The sequence below is a fragment of the Manis javanica genome, chromosome 7, assembly GCF_040802235.1.
Source record: "Manis javanica isolate MJ-LG chromosome 7, MJ_LKY, whole genome shotgun sequence".
Lineage (NCBI taxonomy): Eukaryota > Metazoa > Chordata > Mammalia > Pholidota > Manidae > Manis > Manis javanica.
In genome coordinates, this window is record NC_133162.1 from 126,799,149 (window position 1) to 126,824,316 (window position 25,168).

Below are 25,168 nucleotides of genomic sequence, written 5' to 3' on the forward strand. Positions count from 1 at the left end.
GCTGTGCTGGGTATTACAGATTTAGTAAATCCTTACCTGCTAATCAGCCTATGAAAGAAAAATAATGCATTTAATAAAGTATCATAACATATAATGTAACATAACAAGAAGTAACAATGTAGCATAACAACATACAACACAAAGCAAACAACACAATATAACGTAATACATAACTGTGGGAAATTTGAGGTGGACTTTACTTCAGAGGACAAACATGAGAGTCAGACACGTCCACCTTGAGATCCTCGGGGCAGCTGTCAGCATGTTACCTACCCTTCCCACACTCTGCTTTCTTTATCTATAAAATAGTTAACAGCTCTTTCTTACATCCTGAGAAGTTAAATGAGCTAGGGCCTGACACTTCTTAAGTACTCAATAAATGCAGTGTGGTTGAAAAAGGAAGGATACCTTTTATGGTGTTTTAGAAGCAGAATTAGCTTTTTCAGTATATATGGCTACCGTTTACATTTTTATCCTGAATTGTTTTGATCTGAAGTTACATAATGTATATGCTGTTTGACTTACAGTATCAATTATGTAAGTAAATACATACACTTCTACTAAATTCTCATGTAAAAAGAGACCAGCTAGTGTTAAGGAACTCTCTTTAAGTAGCAATCAAAGGAAAGGGAAATTACATTACACCAATAACAATAAACATTACATCAGAGAGTGAGGAAACTTGACTTCTACTCCTGGTACTGTTGACAGACATCTGTGAGATCTTCAGGAAGCTAACGCTCTGAGTTTGTTTCATCTTTAACATAAAGTTCACCTTAAGTGTAATGAGATATTATTATTATTGTTATCATATAATGTAAATATATATATAAAATATAAATATGACAATATGATGATGGTGACGACTCTAGAACCCTATTAGTCTTTGACTTAAATGTAAATTCTGTCTGGCATTCAAGGTCCTCTACACATGCTCCTAATCCATGTTTCTAGCCTGCTTTTCCATCTCTCCGTACTGGTACCCTGTGACTACAGGCGAGTCTCAACACCAGCTTTGCCTTACACATGCTCAGTCCTTTCTTTCCATGTCTTGGCACAAGGGTTTCTGCTCAGAATGCCTTGTCCGTTTACATTCCACCCATTCTTCAAGGCCCGTTTCCACAATCATGTCCTACAAGAAGTCTTTCTGTGTGTCCTCAAGTGGACAGGATGTGTTTTTCTTGCTAACTCCCTCAACGCTTGTTACCTCCCTTACATTGCTCAGTAGCCCTGCCTTGTGTAACAACTATTTATCTGTACACCAGCTACCAGACAAGAGGCTTCTTGAGGGCAGATACTTCTTGCTACTCTTTCTTATAGCATCTCCTGCTTAGCACAGTGCCTTGCACACAATAGGCACGTAATACCTATTTCTTGAGTTGAATAGAACTGAACCTACCAGTAGGTACATGGCAAATGGCTCCTTGCAGAAATGACTCACAGGCTGTGCTACTCCAGCGTCCACTGGTGTCGGCAAAAACACAGTCACCCAGGAAGGACGACTCATCATCTTTCCAAAAAGTGAAGGAGGATTTGGTGCCATCTGACCAGTCAAAATTAAGGCCATTCTGTGAAGGGAATCGAGCCATCATTTCCTTGCCAAGACTGCCGGTGTATGAACAGCCCTCACTTCACAGAGATTTGTATTTCCACATCTGGACATATTTCAGGGGGTCTAGGACAGTTTCTGAATATTGTCTGATAAAAAGGAAATCTTCCACAGCAATATCTTTTTTAGTTTTGTGAAACCTGACTCCCTGCCACCACAATTTCCCAGTAAGTGATCAGAGTGAAGGTAGAACAATATCTTACTTTATACCAAAATTTCAGATTGATCAAAAATTCAAACATAAAATTTAAAACATAAAAGTGCTGAAGAAAATTTGGCTAAAAATTTATACTGTTGGTGTCAGGAATCTTTCTCCAGGTCTGGTACAAAATGTAGAGACCCTAAAGCAACATTGACGACATAGATTAAAACACCTTCTGCAACACTAAGACACAACAAACAACCATGTAATTCCCTTCTCTCACCTGCTCCCCTGGCAAGGATTAAAATTTTGATAATACCCTGTGTTAACAAGAATATGAAAAAATAGACACCATCATACACTGTGGTTGGCATGTAAATACATGCAAACTTTTGCTGGCAATATGGTACTACTTCTTAAAATTTAAAGTATACTTAGCAATTTCACTTCTGGGAATTTTTCCTACTTGCACAAGGATGTTTGTTGTGCACTGTTTGTAACTGTGAAAAAACTGGAAAGAACCCAAATATCCATTTACAGGAGAAAGGTTTAACAAATGTGGTGTATCCTTATGTTCTGCTGTTCCAAAGAATGTGTTAGATTTTTATGTGCTGACATGGAAAGCTGCACAAGATATATTAAATAAAGAAGTAAATTCAAGGACAGCATATATAGTATGGTTTCAATTGTATTTAAAAAACAATATACACAGCCATATATGCATACATAGAAAATTTGTAAATCACACACGAAACTGTTTACAGTGAACTTTGGGGAGTAGAACTAGAGGTCAGGATGCAATAATGGACTTTACTTTTCACTACTTTGAGTGTAAAATACTTTTATTTGTTAAAAAAAGAAAAAAAATCTTACTCTTCCAATTACATGCCGACAGGGGAGGGGGGAATTTAATGCCGTGTATTAAAATTCAAGGGATACAAAAATAATTAATAGCCAAATTTCTAGGAAGGCAGCATGATCCATTTTTCTTGGGGATTCCATAAATGTGACAAATTACCCTAATGCAGGTGATCGTGTATAAGATGTGTTTGAGTGCATGCATGAAGCCATATTCTGGGATATCAACAATGTTCAGAGAACCTTTGAAGGGCATTAATTTCCCTTCAGTCAGGCAGTGGATGTTTACTCTAGAATGGTGTATACCTTTAATTTGTAGTGTAGGCTGTTCATAAGTAGTTATTGTATAAACCAATTACTTAAATGTTACCTTTACTCTTATTTCTGGGAATTAATTTTTCTGTGCTAATTTCAGTGGCCCTATCACTAAGTAGGTAGATGTGACATTTGCTTATGCAAGAGTGTTCAAAGGGACTTAGGACACCTACATCTTCAGTGAAGAGTCCGATCCAGAGGGCATGTCCTAGCCGGCTGAGGATGACGGTGAGGAAGGACTGGTGGTACTGATCTGTGACACTGGCCAGTTCTGCTCCATGCGTCAGGCAGGTTTTTATTGCTGTATACCAAGTCATATTTGCATTAATTATTTTGTAAGTTCTGTTTCCATATTCTAAGGTATTGGGGATCGGATACATATCAGATGTATTTACACTGGGTCCAGAAGTATCTAGAACAAGAACAACAAACATCTTTTTTAGCATCTGGATGAGAAAGGGAGGCAAAGCTTAGCATGGATCCCAGTCACTAGGACCCATGTGGTGGTTAACACCAAAGTTTTTCTTCCCCAAATTGACTTTCAAAATGAGGATGTGACCTGAAAGCTTACTTAGGTGATGTTAAAGAACTAGAACACTTAGGAAATGTAATGAATGAGTTTCTTAAAAAAATATAAACTGAACCATTCCTAGAAGAGATCCCAGTTTTGACCATCCCTTGTCAAACTGACTGCTTTTTGGTGGAACTGTGGGTGGCCTCCTCACACAGGTTTCATTCCAGTAGCTGTACTCGGCCTACCACATGCTGCTCTGGCAGAACTTAATACTGAGAGAATATTGGCATCTATTATGTAGTCATATACTGCATTACTAACATAATTTTTGCATGTGCATATTCTCAAGTATGACACTTGATTACATTTTTCAGACAGTTTGATAGTTGCTATCATGTTTAATGTTTACATGTATAAATTCTAAAAAGTTGAAAAATTACATTAATAAATGCTTAGAAATACATACAGTTCTCATAAACAGTTACTATTGATATGTCACCTGTCAGAGTCAAGATTCATAAATAAACAGGCAAGGTTTTCCCACACATGATACTGGTCCTTTCTTGTTCCTGAGCAGTTGTGATCACGTGAAAACCAAGCCCGTGTTACCGTACAAGATGTTTCCTCTTTACTATGTGCATCTGCCTTTTTGTTCTTACTATATTATGTACTAGGATAGGCTAAAATTTAGGAAGCCTGAAACACAGAAACAAGGACAGAGTTTCTGACCTGTCTGATCCAGAGCGGCTGGGAATTTTCTCTGTATACTGGTTTTATTTGGGATTGAAAAGGAGCATTGTGAGGTGCGGATAGGTCAGAAAACCTGAGACTCAATTCCAGTCCTGACCCTGAATGGCAAAGAGACTTCAAGGAAATTAGTTGATCTCTCTAAGCCTCAAATTTCTGGTCTGTTCAAGATGTCTTCTTTAGAGGGGTTTGTGCAGAATTCAAAGAGGTATCCATATAGAACACTTAATATATTCCCTGGAGCACAGCAGGCACTAAATAATTGGTGTTTCCTGCTCCCCTCTGCTTGGCGTATTCCACCAAGTAAAAAATGGCGAAGTGGAAATTTGACTTTTACCTAAAGTCCTTACCTCGATATAGCAAGAGTATGTAGTGTAAAACCAAAGTGAAATTAGCCTATTTGCCAACTAAATTGTGTTGGACCACACTTTTTTCATATGTTTATTCTTCTCTTTTGTTTATTCTAGAAGTCTGTTTGTCAACCTATGTGCCAAGTGTAAGGTTATTTATACAAAATCAGTAGAACACCAAAGCAGATATTTAAAAATGATCATTGGTAAAAATTAAAGAATCAACTGAAGTTCTGTGTATGTACCACTCAAATACCAATTTAACTGTTCCTCCCCCCAACTAAGTTATTCATCTATATTTTCACCTACGTAAAGTTCTGCCTCTATAACTGATTCCATCAAGTTTTCAAAACACAAGTGATTCTGAGCAACATGATTTTGCCACCCATTGCCCTGAAAAAGAAACATCTATTGGAAACCAAGCCCCTAATGAAGGGTCTTGACTTTGCCTTTGTCTCTTCTTTTTTCAGGTATCTTTATTATTTCAGGAAGAAAAGAGACATTAAGCTCTAAGCCCAACATAAACACATATTTATATGGCAAATAAAGAAGAGGAGCAGAATTTGGGTATTCATTATAGGGTTCAAGAATTTATATAGTTAAATAATATTTTTTGGAAATAACAAAACAACTATCATTTATTAAATCCATGCCTAGAACTTGCTAAGTATTGTATATGCATAGAGTCTGTAAGGTAGTAATTATCCCATTTTACAGATGGGAAATCAAAATGCAGAGAAGATAAGAAACTTGACTGACAAGCTATTTACAGAGATGGGGAAGGAACTCAGGTGGAGTGGGAATTCCGGTGCCTATATTCTCAACCACCCCGACTCTACACTATTTCCAAAAGAACATATACATTGTTAGTCCCAAAAATATCAAAGAGAGAAAATGATCAGAGTACATCTCAATAAGAAATCAACATCAGATCTGTAGACTAGAATCACTGTATTTACCTGAGAGGAGTTGAGTTGTGTTACTTATTTTTTTCTAAGCCTCAAGTTTCTCATCTGTATAATGGGGATATTTTGACCTACTTCATAGAATGTGTCTTGAGGATTTTATGGCATAAATGTTTATGAAGCCAGTGCACAGTACCAGGCACATCAGAATGTTCAAGCACATGGCAGATTGATATTATTCCTTTCTGGACAAGACTGTGTTCCTCCCCTAATACTCTTGCTATAATGGATCTGGCATCTTCTTTTAATCACTATAGTTTTAGCCATTATTAATGCTTAAGTGATAACTGCCCACTAGGAAAATGGGCCTCTCTGGAACTGCTTTGAGGATGGGTTGATACTTAGTATCATTAAAGACTTCACACGCATGCAACACCAAGAGATGCATATTCCAAGTAAGCACATACACACTAGGCTGTCCCGAGTTTCACACAGCTTGGGACACTAACTGGCTTCTAGGTGGTGCGGTGCAGGGAAGCCTCACACCTGGCAAAAGCACAAGATAGGAGCTATTGTTGTTTTGCTGTTTTTATTTCTATTACTCAAGGTCACCTACAGCTCATTAGCACTGTTCATCACTCCCCCTGGCTCTTTGTAATGGCATTTCACATCAGAAGTCACTGGGGGCTCTGGTCTACAGACCTAAAACATGCTGCATGACATATTTAGCCACACAGACCACTGTTAAGGCTCAGAGAAAGAAATGTGAGTTGGTTTATTTCCCTGACTCTTTTCCAACATTTTCTTAAGGTCTTTTTTATGTCCTGGACACACACATAATCCCAGAACAAAGCATTAAAGCCATTTAAAATGACCAAAATTAATATATAAACTTGGTCAACATGCAAGTGATGTCTGTAGTTTCTAGAACCCCACCACTAAAAGGCATATTCCTAGGGTAGAGGAGAGCAAATGATTAAATACTTAAAGCTCAAAGAATAAGTGCCTGACACTGTTAACTTTAGAACTATCAGTTATAATATGGAAAACAAATATGGAAAGGAGAGAAGGAATGGAAATGAAAAGAATAAAAAATCAAATATTTCTTACCCTGCATTTTTTCACAAACAAACCCATAACCTTCTTTTCCACAGTCTTCCAAATACCATTTTCCAGTGAAATGAAAATTAGGATTAGTTGACAGCAAGGCACAGAGGGGAATATGTTTTTGAACTTCAGTGGTGTTATGACTTGGAATCTTTAAAAGAATACATAGGTTTGCAAAAAAAATGGTAACATGTAACATTATTATTATATTGGCATTTTTATTAAGGACAACTTTTAAAATTCAAACACCATTATTCCTTTAATTGCATTCAATAAACCTGTTCACAAATCACTTCATAACCTGCAAAATAAATAATTATTGGGATGAGTAAAATAATTACATTAATGGAACACATGAAAGCTATGTGAAATTACATTATTAAAATTAATATATTAATAACAGACTAAGAAAAACATATGCCTACAAAATATGACTAAAAAACTAGTAAATAAGTCTCAAATAAGGTCCCTTGCTAGAATGATTTCTAAAAAATAAATCTTCAAACTTACATTTATTATATCAAATGGAGACCAGTTAGAATATGCTACAGGCTTTCCATTTAGCCACTTTTCATTATCATCATTTTGCAATCCTATCCACACATTAGTGGTCTGGCCAAAAAGATTCATAGTAATGAAAGCTGAAAAATAGGAATACATTACCAAATTTAATACCATGTAAACCATTTGGGTAATCATCAAATTTTGTTTATAGCTATAATTTTATTTAAATGACCGCTACACTTAATTATGCATCAATTGTAGGAATTTGTTACTTTGCCCTTATTAATGTAATGCAGCCTCTTTCACTTTTGCTCCAACTTAAATTCACAGAAATTAGCTGTCTAAGCCTGGGATGTCATAGTCTCATTAACAAAACAATTTCCGGTGTTCATTCAATGTCTTTTTAAACAAAAGAGGATTGATCTGCTACATTTAAACTAAAGTATACAATTTCCTAAATATGAAATAAAAGTGTACAGGTAAATCTAAAGGGATCTAAAAAAGTTATATTATGCAATTATAATGAACTGTACTTCAGATTATTTTAACCATTTTGATATACAGATCATAAATATGTCCTTTCTACTCTACTGATTAGACGAAAGGCTCCAGCCATCAGCAGCTTCTAACCAATGCAGTGTACTAGCTCTTACGGATGTCATGATATAAACCTAAGTAATGTGTCATCACCAGTGCAATCCTTAAAAATAATGACTTGGAATTGTTAGTGTTTGGGAATATCTTAATAAATACTTGCATAAAAATGGTTGTTTTTGCCCAATCAAACCTCTATTTACCTTGCTCCACCTCATTTTCAATGGCCACCAGTGTCCCTCCTTCTTTAACACAAAAGTCTTGAGCAGATGTCCAGTTCTTCCAATCTGTTGGGACTTTGGGGATTTTCACCAGAAGGCACTACAAGAAAATGTCAAAACAAAAGTGTTCACTTTTGTATTTTTCTAAATGAATTAACAATTTCCCAAAGACACTGAGGATCAGCCTTGCAAATTCTTTATAATTTTCATGGGCAAGTATGACTTATTTTTTTCTTTGAGCTGCTCCAAAGGGGCAAAAGTAAAATAAAGATGACTAGTTTTGGGGGGCGATTCAGTGCCTTGCAGTTATTGGCATCTAGGCAGAAACAGAAACAAGGATATATTTTGTCTGCAGGATTATCAGAACAATGTTTTCTGCTCAGTGAAAAATCGTTTTCCTTCTAAAAAAGAAACAGCCTGATTATGAAGTTTATAGTGGCGGATTTAATAAAAAACATTCTGTGGGAGCAATTAATTGCTTAGTTCAATTTAATTTTAAATGCACTTTAAGTGTGAGGGGAATGCCAGGGAATCAAACAATATCAGGTATTTAAATCCTAAGTACTTGGAGTCAGCCCCTGGTCTGTGAGTTCACAAAGAAGGGCCAGGAAAGAAAAGTTGAGCCGGGGGAAGAGAATCAAGGGCAGAAACAAGGAAATTTAGGAAGGAGGAACACGGGAGGTGGCCAGCAATGTCAAATGGAACACAAAAGGTAGGCTGTGGGATTTGACAGTGAGAGTTGATTGTTACTCAGGAGAGAATCTTCTCTGAGGCATGGCAGGGGTTGCCCATTATGGGGTGAGAAATGGAATGTAACTGCGAATCAGGACAGGCAGGGTTGAAGGGTGGCCCTTAACGCTTAGTGAAATTTAAGCCTGTTACTAGGGCCACATAGAGTCAGGGGAAAGGGAGAGAGGAGAAAGGCGATCGTGGATCGGAGAAGTCAGAAGGGGCTTTAGGCAAGAAATATTCCATTTGGAATAGTCTCTCATCAATGAACATAGACAACCCTGATCACTGATAGGTTAGACCTTGAAATCTTGCTGCTGAGAAAATCCCAGCTACAAGATAATTCTAGGCTAGTGGGGAAGCCTCCACTGGAGAGACCATCCCTCCACCCTCCTCTGGAATGACATCCTTCCCCATCTTTGTTTGGTTTCCAAATTTCAGTCCTCCATCTCTTCCCAACCAGCATAAACTCCTTAAAAAACAGACAAAGTGTTTCTCTTCTTTGAACATCACAACAAAGAAAGTCCCCAATATTTATGGAACAAAATAAATAAGAGCCAATAGACCCTGAAATGGTTGTCAAATGACATTCTCAGGAGTTCAAGATTTAGTCTAGTGGTTCCCAAACAGGGACATTTTGCCCCTCAGGGGATATTTTGACAATGTCTGGAGACACTTTTGATTGTTACAGCTTGGGGAGGGAGGCTGTTATTGGCATCTGCTGTGTGGAGACCAGGGATGCTGCTACACCTTCTATAATGCACAGGTCAGTCCCTCACCACAAAGAATCACCCACAAAATGTCATTAGTGCCCAGGTAATTCTTTTCCGAACTCAGTCCTGATATGTCACTCTTTGGTTTAAACCCTTCAGGGATTTTCCACTGTTCTTAGGATAAAAACCAGAAGCTCTGAACTAGCCTGGCGTTGAGTTGCCAACTAGGAGAGGAAGTACATTTTCAATACTTCTGATTCTCTTTACCTTGTTTGCCTCACAAAGAAACAGCATTGACTTTAAAGGATTTAAATTTTATAACAACTATCCTTTTATCTCTTTCTTTTCATTTTGTCTCTTTTCTCTAATTACAAATTCCAAAGAGTGGCGCATGCTAATTATTAGGAAGTCTTATCATTTAATGTGAATTTACCTGGTGTTCAGATAGTCACACTAATGAACCATTCATAAATGCCAATGAACTCATTGGTTCAGTTAGCTCAATACATCTTTCCAGAAAACACACACAGCCCTTCCTAACCCCTGCTCTCACCCATTCCCCCTTTGCCTTGGCCAAGATTTATTAGCTTGACTATGGAGTGCAGCCTCCCATTACCACAACTTCACTGTTTCTAAAAATATGACATATTTATTTACCGACACACTTCAAAATGGCATCATTAGTAATGAAAGCAAAGCACAAAGATGAAGTAAGAACCCTTGATTTTAAATTGTTTATTTACTTACTAATTTGCAAAATATGATCAAGTTTAATGCACCTCTGTTTATTACTTTGAATTAAGGATATCCTATGAAACAAGCTTTAAAATGTGAAATTTTTTTTTGTCTTAAAGTCATTTCAAGCTCAAAATTTGAAAGTGGAATTCATAATCTTTCTCCTAAGTTCAGTCCTTTTCCAGTGTTCTTACTGGCATTGAACAGCATGCATTTATATAAGACTCCCTGGAACCTGGAAGCCTCCTAACCTTCCACTCCATCACCCCTTCAGGCCTGCCACTTGGACACCCCATTTCTCAGAGTCTCTCACCACTGCCACCATCATCTTAGCCCAAACTATTGATCTCTTGCCTGGGTTACTGCAGCAGCTTCCTAGTTGCTCTCACCTTCCTCGCACTTGCCTTCCTCCAATCTATCTCTGGCACTGCAGCCTGAAGGGTTCTTTTCAAAACTCACTCCTGCTACGCTTCTCTGTAATTAAAACCCTTCAGAGGTTTCCCATTGCTTTTAGGATAAAAACCAGAAACTCTAACACAATATCACCCTTGCCTACTTCTTTCCTCTTATCTCCCACAATCTATGCTTCCTTTAGTTTCCTCAGTATGTCACATTTCCCCTCACCACAGGACCTTTTCACATGTTGCACCTACTTTTAATGCTTCCTGTCTTTCTAACCACCTCAGCCAGGTCCTCTTGTTATATACTTTCATAACGCTGTGTAACTCTATTTCGTCACAGGTATCACAGTTGTAGATTATAATTATTCTCCTCATTGATTTAATGTTCCCCCTCTAGTCTGTAAGCTTCGAAAGAGAAGGTATTGTGTTTGTTTTTCCTCACCTTTGAATTAGCAATATCCAATTAATAGCAACATAGTTAAATGAACTAATGAATAAATTGTAAAAAGGGGAGAGGGGGTTTTTAAGGAGTAAAGCATAAACACCTATATGAGAGAAGGACTTCTGACGGCAGCTATGGAAGAGGATTCAAACACCCTTGTGTGCTCAGAGGGTTTTTTAAAATCTTTATTGATAGCTAACAGCAAGATTAATGGGTTGCAACTCTGATCAAATATTTAGAATCACCAGGTGAGTTTTTAAAAAAATATCAAAAACTATGTCATGCATGAAATCAAAATTGCTAATCCCAAACTAGATGGTGCAGAGCAATCATTTGCTCTCAATCCAGGTCCTCGAATAAAAATGTATAAGAGAACAAAAGTTAATCTAATACACACACACACACTTAGAATTTCTACCTCCTACAGCTCAGCTGTGACCCGTAGTTGAGGTGACTCATTCTTCCTGGGGTAATCCCTGGTCAAACCTCTTTTACCTCATCAAACAGAGAGAAAATCACTTATGAGATGTTAGAAAAGATGCTTAACTTCTGGTATCTCAGTTCTGAAACTCTTACAGGTGGATAATTCATCCACCAACTAGGATTTCTTTCTTAGAAATAAGCAATGAAAATTAGTCCTAGGAAATTGACAAACAACAAACAAAGTTTAATGGTACATAATATATTGACACTCATTCAGAACTGTGAAGTTAGTAATGCCTGTCATTGCTCTCTCCCAATTTTCCTTCTGTAGCCTTCTGCTGTTGTTAGTTCGGGCAGCCATCCCCACTAAGCTCTCTGTTCCTCGCAACCATCAATCTTCCTATGACCAGCTTTTCTGATGATCTGATAAACCTCCTTACTCCAGGGTGTAGGTGACAGATGAGGCAATCTCAGAAATATTTCCTTTTTTTTTAAAAGAATATTTCCCTTTAGGGAAGGCATTCAAGCAAAGAAGGAACTCCACTGTTGGGGTTTTGGCCATTTATATACAGGGCAAGTCACAGTGGTGGGTGGGGGCACACGTGGGGACTCTGAAACCTCAGTCTCTAAAAGGTCACCTTTCTGTAAAGCCTGCTGTGACAGTATCCTTAATAATGAAATCCTCTGAATGATTCAAAGACTAAGTTGTGTGACTGTTGCATTGCTGGGCAAATATTGGCTGCACATTAGACTAAATGAGGGAGCTTTAAAAAAAAAGATGCCATATGCCATGCAGATCAATTAAATCAGAATCTTTTGGATGTTACCTGCACCTTGATATTTAAAAAAATGTCTTCTGGTAATTCTAAATATTTGATCAAAGTTGTGACCCATTAATCTAGCTGTTAGTTATCAATAAAGATTTAAGACAAAAAAAACTCTCTAAGCTACACAAAGGTAGTTTGAATCCTGTTCCATAGCTGGTATCAGAAAGCCCTTCTCTTATGTGTGTGTTTGTTTTCACTCATGCCCCTTAATATGCCTTTCAAAGGAAGGATTAGTCTGCTTTTTTGTCTGGTCTCCTCCGCCATCCCTGCTGCCATGCACGCGTGTACACATATCCCTTTGTTAACACAGGAGGGAACATGGGATACAGCTAAACTGTGTGGATAAAAAAGACTGGAGGGAAAGAAAATAGCCAGGGGCTTAACCAAAAACAACCAATGTGGGTTTCTAAGAAGTATTTCTCTAGTGCCAAAGATTTGACTTGTCACTACTTTCCTTAAAATACTCTCTTTTCTATATAGGAGAAATCATGATTAGTAACTAGTACAGTTGTGTTCCTGTGTTGGGGTTGCTCACTCACTGCATCAAAAATGTGATCTTGAGACAAGATAGGCATTCCTTTGTGGCTGTGCCCTACAGAGCATAGAACAAGGATGCACTTGTTCTAGTAGTTGTGCTTCAGAGGACATTATCAATAAAGTGAAAAGACAACCTACAGAATGGGAAAAAGTACTTGCAAAACATATCTGATAAAGGATTAATACCTAGAATTTATAGGTACTATGTATAGAGCTCCCAGAACTCAATGACAAGACAGATAACCCAAATAAAAACAGGCAAAGGACTTAGATATTTTTCCAAAGGCCATATACAGATGGCCAATAAATACATGAAAAGATCACTAGCATTAGGGAAATGCAAAAAAAAAAAAATGACAGTGAGATAACAATAGCCATTCACTAACATAGCAATTCCACTCCTAAGTGTATACCCAAAAGGTAAACAGGGACTCCAACAGTTACTTGAACACCAATGTTCATTGCAGATTTATTCACAATAGCCAAAAAGTGGAAACATCCTTAGTCCATCAAAAGATGAAGGGATAAATGAAATGCACCATGGAATATTATTCAGTCATAAAAAGGAATGAAGTTCTGGGACATGTTACAACATGGATGAACCTTGAAAACATTATGCTAAATGAAAGGACAAATATATGAGTTCATGTATATGACATATATCTAGAATAGGCAACTCATAGAGATGGAAAATAGATTAGAGTTTACCATAGGCTAGAAAGGATATGGGAAATTGGGAGTTACTGTTAAGAGTTACAGAATTTCTGTTTGGCATGATGATAAGTTTCGGAAATAGAGGTGATGTTTGAACAACATTGTGAATGTAAGTACAGCCACAGAACTGTACACTTAAAAATGGTTAACATGGCATCTTTTATGTAATACATATTTTACCATATGTGTATAGTTACATAATAAAATAGCTTTAAGAACTTGTCAAAAGTTTAATTAAAAAACAGTAATACTTAGTGTCTTATTTAATATTTGCTATGTTCCTCACATTAAAATGTATAAATAATTTACAACAGGAAGATTTTTTTTAGTTTGAGGAAACAAGAAGCAGACAGAAAGTATCAACTATTAAGAATAGCACATCTCTATACTACTTAAAGGTTCAGAGAACCACTATATTATTTGAGAAAATATCTCAGTGCCACCAGGCTGATTACCTGATGGAGCTAAGCTAGTGTGGTAATTCTTAAGTTCATATATGAAATGGCAATAAGAAAGGAACAAAACTACCAGAATCAGGGTCAGGAAACCTGAAGTTGATTCCCAGCCTGACACTTATTTGTCATTAAGTTTCAGAAAAACTTACACTTTTATTAGACTGAATCTTCTTAAATGAAAAATGGAATAATGATTCTGTGTACTTAAAAAAATCAATATTAATAAATATATGAAATCATCTAGGAAAAGCAGCCACAAGGTAGAAGCAACCAAATGTCTATCGATGGATGGGAGGAAAAACAAAATGTGGTGTAGACACAAATGGACTATTATTCAGTCTTGAAAAAGAAGGAAACCCTGACACATGTTACAACATGGATGAACCTTGAGGACATTATGCTAAGTGACATAAACCAGTCACAAAAGGACAAATATTGCAGGATTCCACTTACATGCAGTATCTGAAGTAGTCAAATTAATAGAGACACAAAGCAGAATGGTGATTGTCAAGGGCTGGAAATGAGCTGTTTCTTAAAGGGTTTAGAGTTTCAGTTTTACAAGATGAAAAATGTCTACAGATTCATTGCACAAAATGTGAATATACTTAACACTACTGCACTATACACTTAAAAATGCTTAATATGATAAATTCCATATTATGTGAATTTTGCCACAATTAAAAAAATCAGTGCTGAATATAAAGTGTGTGCTCAGTAAATAAGTGTAAAATCCAAGTGGCCCTCTTTCACAAATTAACAATGAGAGAAAGATCACAAAGGAGAGAATGTCCTGCCACTATAACTGATCATGTAGACTGAAAATTGGCTGTACATGATTGAAGAGCAATTCTATATTAGTGTATGAAATTATGTCACAGTTGGGTTTTTAAATGATTGAAGATTTAAACTTTTATAGTTTGGGATGCATTTTAATTACTTCCACCTAAGGCCTAGAAAGTTACTTTAATATAAAATGTAAGAAGTGAAGGGGAAGTCCAAGTCTTAACTGGAGGCAGTATCAGAAATAATAATCTGGTTTACAATATTCTCACTGGCAATTTCCAGAAGAAATTCAATTCTGTATGAAAGCACCAGATTTATGACACTCAAGACACTCTGACCAAGCTAGCAGAGCTCCATGCCAGCTCCAGGCAGGGAAGACACAGAAGTAGGAGATAAAGTCTGGGCCCCTGGAGTTGACAGTTCACTGTGGAGCAAAGCCCAGACACACACACATGTGCTCACACACACACAGCACGGCATTACACCCCAGAAAGCAGTCATGCAGCACAGTGAATGACTGTCTGTAGCAAAAACTGAGTATACAAATGAAGGGTTATATCAGGGCTGTTTCTGGCAAACACTCTTCATTCCAATTAGTTTGTCCCTAAATTAAAAACTTCTCAAGTCCCTTGAAAGTTGTGACCAAAAAATTCTAGATCTAATGGACAACTCAGAGTTTTTCAAAGTCACACCCACCTTTTGATTACTTTCTAAAATTAACATCTACAAGAGAAACAAAAGGCAACTTTTTCAAAACAGGTTTACCTTGTAGTTAAAATACAGCCATCCTCTGGGACATGTTCCATGTTTTGGTGTCTCTTTCTCTTTCTCTATGACCCAAAACTTCTGGCGCTTGCAGATGCTGGGCATAGAAACTAGACAGTCTTCACTTGCCCAGAGCCCTGGAGGGGAAAAATGGGTTAGAAATGACCACAGTCGTGACTCACTGTAGATATTCTCTATTGATCACTATTTTTATGACTGCTGTGGTTTATCATAATTTGTCTTTTAAATTAGAAATTGAACTAGATTTAACTACGAGTCATCGAGTTCTCTAGTGACAAGAGTTAACAGGGCAAGGTGCCAAATTGGTAATTCTAATTCAATTAGAATTAGTAATGTAGAAATTTTGCAAATGCAAATGCAAAAAAAAACCCCAAAAGACAACGAACTAAACAAATATTGCAACAAATCCAATAATGATTAAGTTTCTAAGAATATGTGACTTGGTTGGCAGATGAATACTTTGTAGAGGTTTTTTTTGTAAAGTATATTTTTGTTTAAAAACATTCAACTTCAGTGTAAAGAGATAAAAAAGATTCTAAAAGAGTAGATGATCACTTCTACTTTGGAACTCTTTAGAAAATGTAATTATTTAGAAAAATTAACTCCCGAACTTGTAAGAAAGAAGCAATTCTCAACACTGACCCTTAAACAAAGCAGGCACACATATAGATACACCCTCAGGAAGATATATCCCAAAGTCCTTAGCCTCCTGGATAATGTTTTTTTTAATTTAGAAAAGCTGTATTGTCAGAGTAAAGGTTATAGAATGCATTTCATTAGCATTCAAACTATAAACTCCAGAATAGGGCAAGGATATCTGTAAATTGCAAGGGCAGATTCAGGTTTGCTAGTGTGAGGGACAAGAGCCAAAAAGAGGGTGGCATTTTGCAGGAGAGGTTGGAGTACTATTTTCAATGCAGATTAGCTGCTATTCTTCCAGAATCACACAGCAGTCTTTCTGTAGGCTGTTGTGACACCTGCTGGCAAAAGCAAGCTGATTAATAACATGGTTTCTCCTTCCTAACTTTCTCTGTAGACGCCCTTACATCAAAGATTGCTTTCTATGTTTATCCCTGTCCTGACTTGGGGCACAGGTCTCTTATGAATCATTAAGAGTCAGAAACATCATTACCTTTTATTGGATAGAATGAGTGGACAATCAACCCGAACAACACTGTACCGATGAATAGAATTCAAAAAAACCTTGCAAACGGTTTGTGTTCTAAGGCAAGCAGCAATTAATGCTGGGTATGTTAAAAAAAAGGAATACTGAATTCAATGCAAATTTTCGTTAAATGGGAAAATACAAGTAAATTTCACAGAGGTTTATGTTCTGGCCAGTTATAAACTGGATACTAGAAAAAAATTTTAAATGGATCTATTTTGAAATTTCATTGAGAATAGTATTTGTCAGGCATATTTTTTGAACTGTTTCAATGGGCTATTTTTGGTGCTGTTTTGGTTCATGAGGAAGGACTTATCTGGATGTAAATTATTTTCAAGAACAATGAATGCATGGAATAATCTGGAAGAATGGCCATCCTGAAGCCTCAAGACTGATGAAACTGAACACATTCAATTGAAAAGCAAAATAACCAAACATAACCTTCTCACTGAACTAATGCAGTAAAGAGGAGACTTCAAGCCTTCTGAAAATGATTAGTTGAATTATAAACCCAAAAGTGGTTGAATAAAAAAACCTGTTATGGATGAAATGAAGCCACATCTCTGGCTCTGATTATCCATGCGTCCTTCTATTCCTTTGTCCCAGTTCTGATATGTTACTGGTGCTCCATCTCTCCAGCTGTAGGGACATTAACGATTTTAAGGTCTTCTTTCATTTTGCATATTCAATCTCCAACACTATTCTTGGAGTTTTGGAGTATGTACTGAAGGCACCATATTAAATTTAAAAAAATATTCATGTCTTTGTTTAGGGAAATGAAAATTTATAAGTCAAAGATAAGTTTTGATGGCTTTGCAACAGATTGATCGCTAAGATCTAGTTCAATCATTCTGCAAATAAAATCTGTCAAACAAAATTAAATGCAAATTAATCTAGGTCCATACCGAAATTCATTCGCTCTTTCTTCTCGAAGTCCAATCCACCAATTTGCACCATACTTTGAGAGCTATTTAAAAAAAGGGAAAATGTCAGCATTTATTCTACTTGTTTTTCCTTTTCACTATTAAGATTAATGGGGTTGCTGTTAATAGCTTTCTATTCTTCAGTATTTTACCCAATTATCTAAAGGAGAGTGCACTAAAGCCTAGCACCCTGAGAAAACCTGAAACTTCATTATGCTGAAACATTCCCTCCTCATTATGAAGGAGGTTTGGAATCAAATTATTGAAAATCTTTCTTACAACTTTCCCTATGCATTTAAAAGTAAATTTTCTAACTTTCATAATAGGGATTTAAAAGGTAATATGGTAAAATAAACTAGGATGTGGATCTCTTTTTTGACTAAAAACTTAGTGGTTTATTCTTTCAGTGATTTATAGAAGCTCATTGCATATATCACACTATCTGAGAAATAATTCATGGCTCAAAGACATCAGTGGTAAAAAGATTTTGAATTTTGGGCATTAGTCTGATGTTAAGCTTTTAAACTATTATCACCTTCTCCCTACAGACAATATAGGACAAAGGAATACTACAGAATTCCCAGTGTTTGACAACTAGAAAATTATTCATGTATTTTATTAATTTTACACCATTATTTATCACACAGAACTTAGTACAGTAAATTATAAAACTGCAGCACCACGTGTGCACACACACATGGACACACACATTAGAGAAGATGCAATACTGGACTTAGGAAATTCTCCAACTATAAAAGAGAAAGAGGCAGTAAGGATTTTTCTAGGACCTTTAAATCAATATACTTTGTGTGTGATCTGGGTGTGTAAGAGGTGTGTAAAATGCAGCTTAATTTTTTAAACTCAAAATGTTCATTGGAAGGCATTTATATTTGAATTTGCATTCCATTTCTTCTATAAGACTTCAGAATACATTTTAAGATATATATATATATTTTTTCATATAAATTTCAGGTCATCGTACAACAGAACCTAATAGCTCTCTAGAATTCTAATTTATAAACAGATATTTTTTACTCCATCAACAGTGTGGCTGTCTGCCATATCAGCAGTTTGAGAATAATGCAAGACGGAGCAACTGTAATTTGGGATCCCTGAGGTGTTGTTTCATGGACGTGTTCTTACATGCTGAATTTAGATTCCCATTGTCAGACTTTGGAATGGGTCCACTGAGACTGGCTGGGAACTCGGTGGGAGAACCACAACAATTCCATTCAATCTAAAGAGGTCTCGTGTGCAACAACAGAGGAAAGCATGGCCTGATTGTTCACTGCCCCAATTAAGGACCTCTAAAGAAAAATTATAACTACTGCATCTTAGGTGGCATATTTATTACCACCTCAATTATAGCATAGTAATCCTCCACATGGCACATCACAACCTGGTGTGATATGGGACAGAACTTCATAGGATGAGCTAGAAGATATTCAGAGTGAAAAATTCAATGTGCAAAATGCATGCTTTCAGCATTCTCACAGACTCCAAGAAGGGATCACCGGTTACCAAAGTGAAGAGGTCGGGGAGGGAGGGAGAGGGGGATTAAAGGGCATTATAATTAGCACACGCAAAATAGGTAGGTCACAGGGAAGGCAACAAGGAGAAGACAAGTAATGACTCTAGAGCATCTTACTACGCTGATGGACAGTGACTGCAATGGAGTGTGTCTGGGAACTTGATAATATGGGTAAATGTTGAAACCACAATGTTGCTCATGTGAAACATTCATAAGATTGTACATCAATGATACCTTAGTTTAAAAAAAAATGGATGCTTTCAAGTTTAGCTTAGGTATAAAACCACAACAGCAGAAGACTTACTAATATTCTTTTGTATAAAGAAATGTGATATGACTGCGGATTTCATAATATCAACTATGTTTTGGTACAAACAGCCCTTATAGATAGCATCATATGGGACCAACACTTACCAAAAACAAATAAAGCACAGCAACAGCCAATCTGTTCATCTAAGTAATGAAAGGAAGAACATCCTGCCATTTCAAACGTTTCCATCAAAAATAGCAAAACCAAGTTATTCTAAGGGTTTTAAATCATTGTATTTTGGAAGATGAGTAACAGAGTTGATATATTTTTGTTAGAAGTATTTAGAAATGAAACTTTAAAAATAAGGGCAAATTTGCAATTTCTAAATGCAAACGTTGCCCAACACCATAAAAATGTTAGCTGAATAGACTAACTGGCTAGTAGTTAAAATTAGACAACTCCCGAAGTGCTTGCAGCTTTTTTCTTTTTTGGCACTAACCAACAACATAGCTCAAAAAAACTAATTTTCAACAATTCAGCCTCATCATACCTTGTGGTATTCTGTTATTCAAAGAGAAAACACCGATTCATCATTTTTCCAAGATGGAAACATTTTGTTTCCAAGAAGTTCTGCTTCAAATTTTAAAAACTGTATCCAGCTTTCTTTTTCAATAGTTTTTTTCTCTTTTCCAATTAAAGGTTATTTTTGTTCTTCACATTTCTAAGTTACTGCTCTTCATAGGGGAACTACACAACACGTGTAATTTAAAAATATTTGCTTCCTTATTTGGGTCCATCCTGCACTTACAGGCTGGAAGTGCCTCAGAGGTGAGTGGCATGACCTCTGCACATTCAGCTTCTCGTCCTCAAATAAAGTAACTTCTAGCCTGACCCTTTCCGCTAGGACATGCCTAGATATGGGATTTCTTATTTAAGAAATGAAAATAGTCACAATTTACCAACAAAAAGTGCCTAACACAGCCAAAAATCATACAAAAATAAGAATTGCTTTGGAAATCTATGACTTTCTCCTTTTTAAACTGATGCCCTTTCCTCTTGGCCCCCTTCAGCCCTTTCCCAGTCTCCACATTCTATGCCATCCAGTCAGTTTCTTTTGTAGCACAGTCTGGTATTAGATGAGTCAGCCACGCACCCATAATGCTGCCAGGACTCTCTGTATTAACATGGCCCAGGCTGGTTGACAATTTTGCCATGTAAGACATCGCAGGGTTTGTCTGGTTTGAGATCACACCTAGGTCTAGTCCTCGATTAGACCGTAGCACTGGCTGCAGCGCTAGACTGCTAAACCCATGGGTTGCACCACTCCCTTCTATGGGAGGTAGTGACCCCGTGATCCCCCCTGGCCTCCCAACCACCAAAGGCTGGGAGAGTGAATTAAGGGGAAGGTGAAGCGGAAAGACCCGAGAGCTGAGCTCTGCTCGAAGATCAAAGAAGCCCGTCATTCATGTCTGGCCATCTTTTGGGGAAGGAGTCTAGCATTTTAGTACAATGAAGGCGTTGTGCCCCTCTGTATTCCTGATACTGCTCTTCTGCTCCAGCAAAGGGGTTTCAAATGACCTTGTAAGTAGATGGCCCGGGTTCATTTCCAAATTCTGCCACTTAGCTACTGTGTAACCAAGTTATTTTACCTCTTTGGAATCACAGCTTCCTTATCTTTCAAATGTGCTAATAATAGACTTCCCACAGGGACGTTTTTGGAAATTTCAATTCCATTAAATGCTAGTACTTAGTACAGTGCCTGACACTGTTCAGGTAAGTATTGGCCAAATGCCAGCTTCTTTTGGCTCATGCACTTTGCCATGCCGGCGGATTGGTTTTCAGACATTCACCCGATGTCTTGTTATTGCCACGTGGGTAGAGGATTCTGCTGTTTAGTATTCCTGACACCAGGACATCTAATTTGTTGGTACTAACCATTATGGTTTTAGCTTGAGTGCTCCATTTGTAGGAGAGGAAGGGGGCTAAAATACGTTCTCAAACCAACAGTGGGGAGCACCGGTTGGTCTGCCACTGAGTCTCGGTAAGACCCTGGTGTTGTCATCTTAACCCCCTGTTTCTCAGCTTTTCCCTAAAACCCAGTAGTAGTCCTGACCTACCTGCACCTCACAGGCTGCATGTGCATCAGACAGGGTCACAGAAATGGGAAAGCCCAATGAGCTGTGAGGGAAGACATGTCTTCTACAAGCCACAGATGCTTTAATACAGAGCTTCATTTTCACAAACAACTTACAAACATATGAAAAGGTGAAGGAGTGAGAAAGTCCCTGGAGATCATGAAATCATGTTAAATTATCGGAAAAGAAACAAGGCTTTTTCTTACCTTCAAAGATTTCCTAGGGAAAATTGGGGGTGAAATTTTCCTCCCATAGGGCTCCCTTGGTAATTTGCACATACTGCTCTCTTTATACTGACTACGCCTATTTCCAGCTTTTTAAAAATAGAGACCATCTCATTTTTGTGTCTGGGACTTTCTTTGTCTTTGACAAATATCACAGTGCCTGACTCATAGCTAATGCTTAATAAATACTTGTTGAAGAAACACATTGCAAATGAACACTGTGCCCTGGCAGTCCGCTTCATTATTTAACGGCGTTTGCCTGCTCCATTCTAATTAGCCCAGCTCCTAAAAGGAGTGTCGTCTTTCTCTATCTTAAGTTGACATCGAAAACCATTCTTTACCATTTTCTGTATATTGGATCTTTACCAACTTAAAAATATTGTGTTCTTATAAGTAAAATTAAAAACTTTAAAACAGCCATGCACTCCACACCCGCCCACACACACACACACACACACACACACACACACACCCGGTAATCTTTGTCCTTCATTTGTGCTTTATTTTCCTCTATGGCCATTTATGCATTTATATTTTTCTAAAATATTATGTAATGCTATTTACTTATGTTAACTATGGTCTTTCTTCCCAGACCAGACTGTAAGCTCCACCAGGGCAGGAATTTTGGTCTGTTTTAGTCGCTGGGAGAGCCCCAGTCCCTCAAAGAGTAGACTCTGAATAAAATAGGTGTTGAATGGTTGCATGAACCTCACAAAAACAATAAAACTCTACTTATTCACCATTATTGCTAGTAAAAAGGGAAGAGGAGTGAAATGACTGACCAACATCAGAAACCTGTATTTCCATTATTTTCTCTCCGTCTTTGTAACAGCAAGAAAAACAATTCTCAAAAAATCTATGGCTTTTAATGAAACTTAAATGTCTGAAGCAAAAGAAAAAAATCCCCCCATGGACAGAAGGAGCTAAGCTCTGAATTTCTCTTGGTCAATTATGTTCAAGTACCGCTTTTATTTTGCTGTGGATGAATTCTTGCTCATGTGCAGAATGAATTGTGAGAATATCCCCACGCAGCCAGCCACAGACAAACTCAAAGGAGGACCATTCTGCAGCGTAGGTATGAAAAAGGTACTCTGCATCCTGATAGAAGAGCCAGGGTGCATCTGGAAGAAAAATGAACAATGCAAATGGTGCAAAAGTCATTGACTGATAAAATGCAGAGTTAAATAGGGTATGCTATGACTGACCCCAGATTTTTAATTTGGTCACTCAGTATTTAAAATAATGTGTGTGTGTGTGTGTGTGCATACATAAATAAGTACATTTACACATAAATAAATAAATATATAATTTGCTTTTTTCCCTTGGTCTGTCTCATTTAAGAAGTTCATTTGTATTCTAAGGTCTGGGATAGATGCATATCTTAAACTCATGTGTCATAAAAGTGGAGTTATGCTATGATATTAGTCTTTAATCATCTTTGATAGTTATTAATTGGATTATTTGTTAATTATTCATTTGTTAGCTTGAATTGACCTAAAGAAAGAGAGGCTCGAATGGAGGACAGTAATAATATAGCAATAATATAATAGCGCATCGTTTGAAACTTAAGAACTGCCAGGATAGTTCTTACCATACTGGTACCAGGGTGGAATCTTGGGTTTCACATCTGCAAAGGAAAAGCAAACCACCTTGAGTAACCTTCACAGGGGCACTATCTCTGAATTACTTTAGCTCTGAATGGAATATTTTGTACTACACCTTTTTAAGACCATTTGAAAACCCGCTACTTTGGGCTGTTTGGGATACAGTTAGTTCTCATACTTGAAGAGGAGGCTCAAGAAATGTCTCTGACTTAAGAACTAACACTTTTTGAGGGTCTGCTGCATGTCACATGCTGAGCTAGGTGGTTTCACCCATTCATTTAACAAGTAATTTTGTTTGCTTGTAGTCACAGAGATATTTCTTCCAGATTGTGTCCGCAAAATACAATATTCCACAATATAGCCACTTACCCTCATCTCCTATTAACTAACTTAGCACCTGCACCAGTGTCATCTTTTCTCATTCTGCTATGATACATTCTTTGCTAAAGTAGCACAATTTGGTTCATCGCGAAGGCTGTTGGTGCTGTGGTCTGAGGTGCTTCAATTTTAGATCTCTGTAACTCTTTACTTAAAAAATTGTTATAGACTATTAGAAAACCAACATATAATAAGGATCTTACTAATATTTTTACCTCTTGGAATTTTACATATCCATTCGTGTTTGGATCCACAGTGGGAGGGCAGCAACACTTTATTTGCCTTATAAACAGCACAGTTTCTTGCATCTTCTTCAAAATAAGTATTGTCTAAAAATGAAGAGACAACCTGCAAGTTTTGCAAAAGATCAAAAAAAGCAACCCTGTAAATAAATCACAGTAGATTTCTGGAGGAAGCTTAAAAAATGTCTGGATATGAATCTAGTTAAAGATTGTTTCATATTTGTGAAAAACAAGCTAAGCAAACATTAGCATTTTTCCTTAAAAATGCTTTTTTTTTTCTTAAAAAGAAGCATGCTACTGCTTTGTCCAGAAGGAACAAATCAGATGCTAGCTTCCTTCTGAGCTTGCACTGTTTTCTCACCGGCAGGATTAAGTTAACCCTGGGATCCTGGGGAAACCTCTTAAAGGCTCATGGATCTGTCAGATTTGGGTCTAATCTTTTGCACACACATTAAGCTTTTAGTCCTAATCGCTGAATTCTAATTCATCACTAGTCTTAATCAGGAAACTACCAACACCTTACACAAATGATCACATAACAGGGGTATTAAATAAAGATTCAACCTTCTCGGACTTAATGACTACTCAACAGAAGAGTGGCTGGGTCACAGGTACAATTGGGGTAAAATTTGGAAAGAAGAGAATATTTTGAAGCCATTTATACTCCTCCTCAAGCATGTACACAGTCATGCAACAATTTATCTAACTTAAACATATATAAACTCAGATTCAGGAAAATGGCACCAGTTTAATATTTTGCCAGTGGGCAGTGGTGAGGGTCCCCACCCGCTGCTTCAGGGCCTTATCTCATTTATTCTGAACCAAATTGCCTTTTCCTTTCCTATTACTAATAAGTTTGTCTTACTAAAACAAGATGCAATGTTCTCAACCTCTGTGTACCACCTTTCATTTTTCCAGTACCACGTTGACATTAACCAAGCAATTGTGCCATGTGGTGGCTGCCATTTATGGAGCAGGTAGACCCTGTTCTATGTCCCTTCCACTTTCCAAGTCTTGTTTTTTTCATCAGCAAAATTGGTGGATGGGGCTGAGCAGTCTCTAAGATCTCTTTCCAATGTACTCTTGAAAAAAGGGGTACCGGTAAAAACATTACATAAATTCTTTAACTAGCACACCCTTTTTATTTTTATTCCAACCATTTGCATCTGTTTCCCACAAATCCCTTCCTTGCCACACATTTGAACACCGTTTATGCAGCAGTCCTAGAGATGCTTTTTCTTTATTGATCTTTACTATTTCAAAGTTTGGGGGATGATATTTTGTCAAGTATGGAACATTATAACA

General features: G+C 37.2%; 1 protein-coding gene across 3 annotated transcripts in view; it reads right to left on the bottom strand.

The window, feature by feature from the left end:
* The window catches only part of PLA2R1 (phospholipase A2 receptor 1), a 98,201-nt gene that overhangs the window by 9,433 nt on the left and 63,600 nt on the right, over nt 1-25,168 (bottom strand). For all 3 annotated transcript variants that reach the window (XM_073241545.1, XM_073241544.1, XM_073241543.1), the window contains 11 exons: nt 23,837-23,969; nt 23,231-23,266; nt 22,603-22,760; nt 17,482-17,543; nt 17,112-17,215; nt 15,391-15,527; nt 7,849-7,966; nt 7,058-7,188; nt 6,551-6,698; nt 3,098-3,336; nt 1,400-1,568 (listed from right to left, as the gene is read on the bottom strand). In XM_073241545.1, the coding sequence (XP_073097646.1) occupies nt 1,400-1,568; nt 3,098-3,336; nt 6,551-6,698; nt 7,058-7,188; nt 7,849-7,966; nt 15,391-15,527; nt 17,112-17,215; nt 17,482-17,543; nt 22,603-22,760; nt 23,231-23,266; nt 23,837-23,969 (1,435 nt within the window). The remainder of the gene's footprint in view (nt 1-1,399; nt 1,569-3,097; nt 3,337-6,550; nt 6,699-7,057; nt 7,189-7,848; nt 7,967-15,390; nt 15,528-17,111; nt 17,216-17,481; nt 17,544-22,602; nt 22,761-23,230; nt 23,267-23,836; nt 23,970-25,168) is intronic.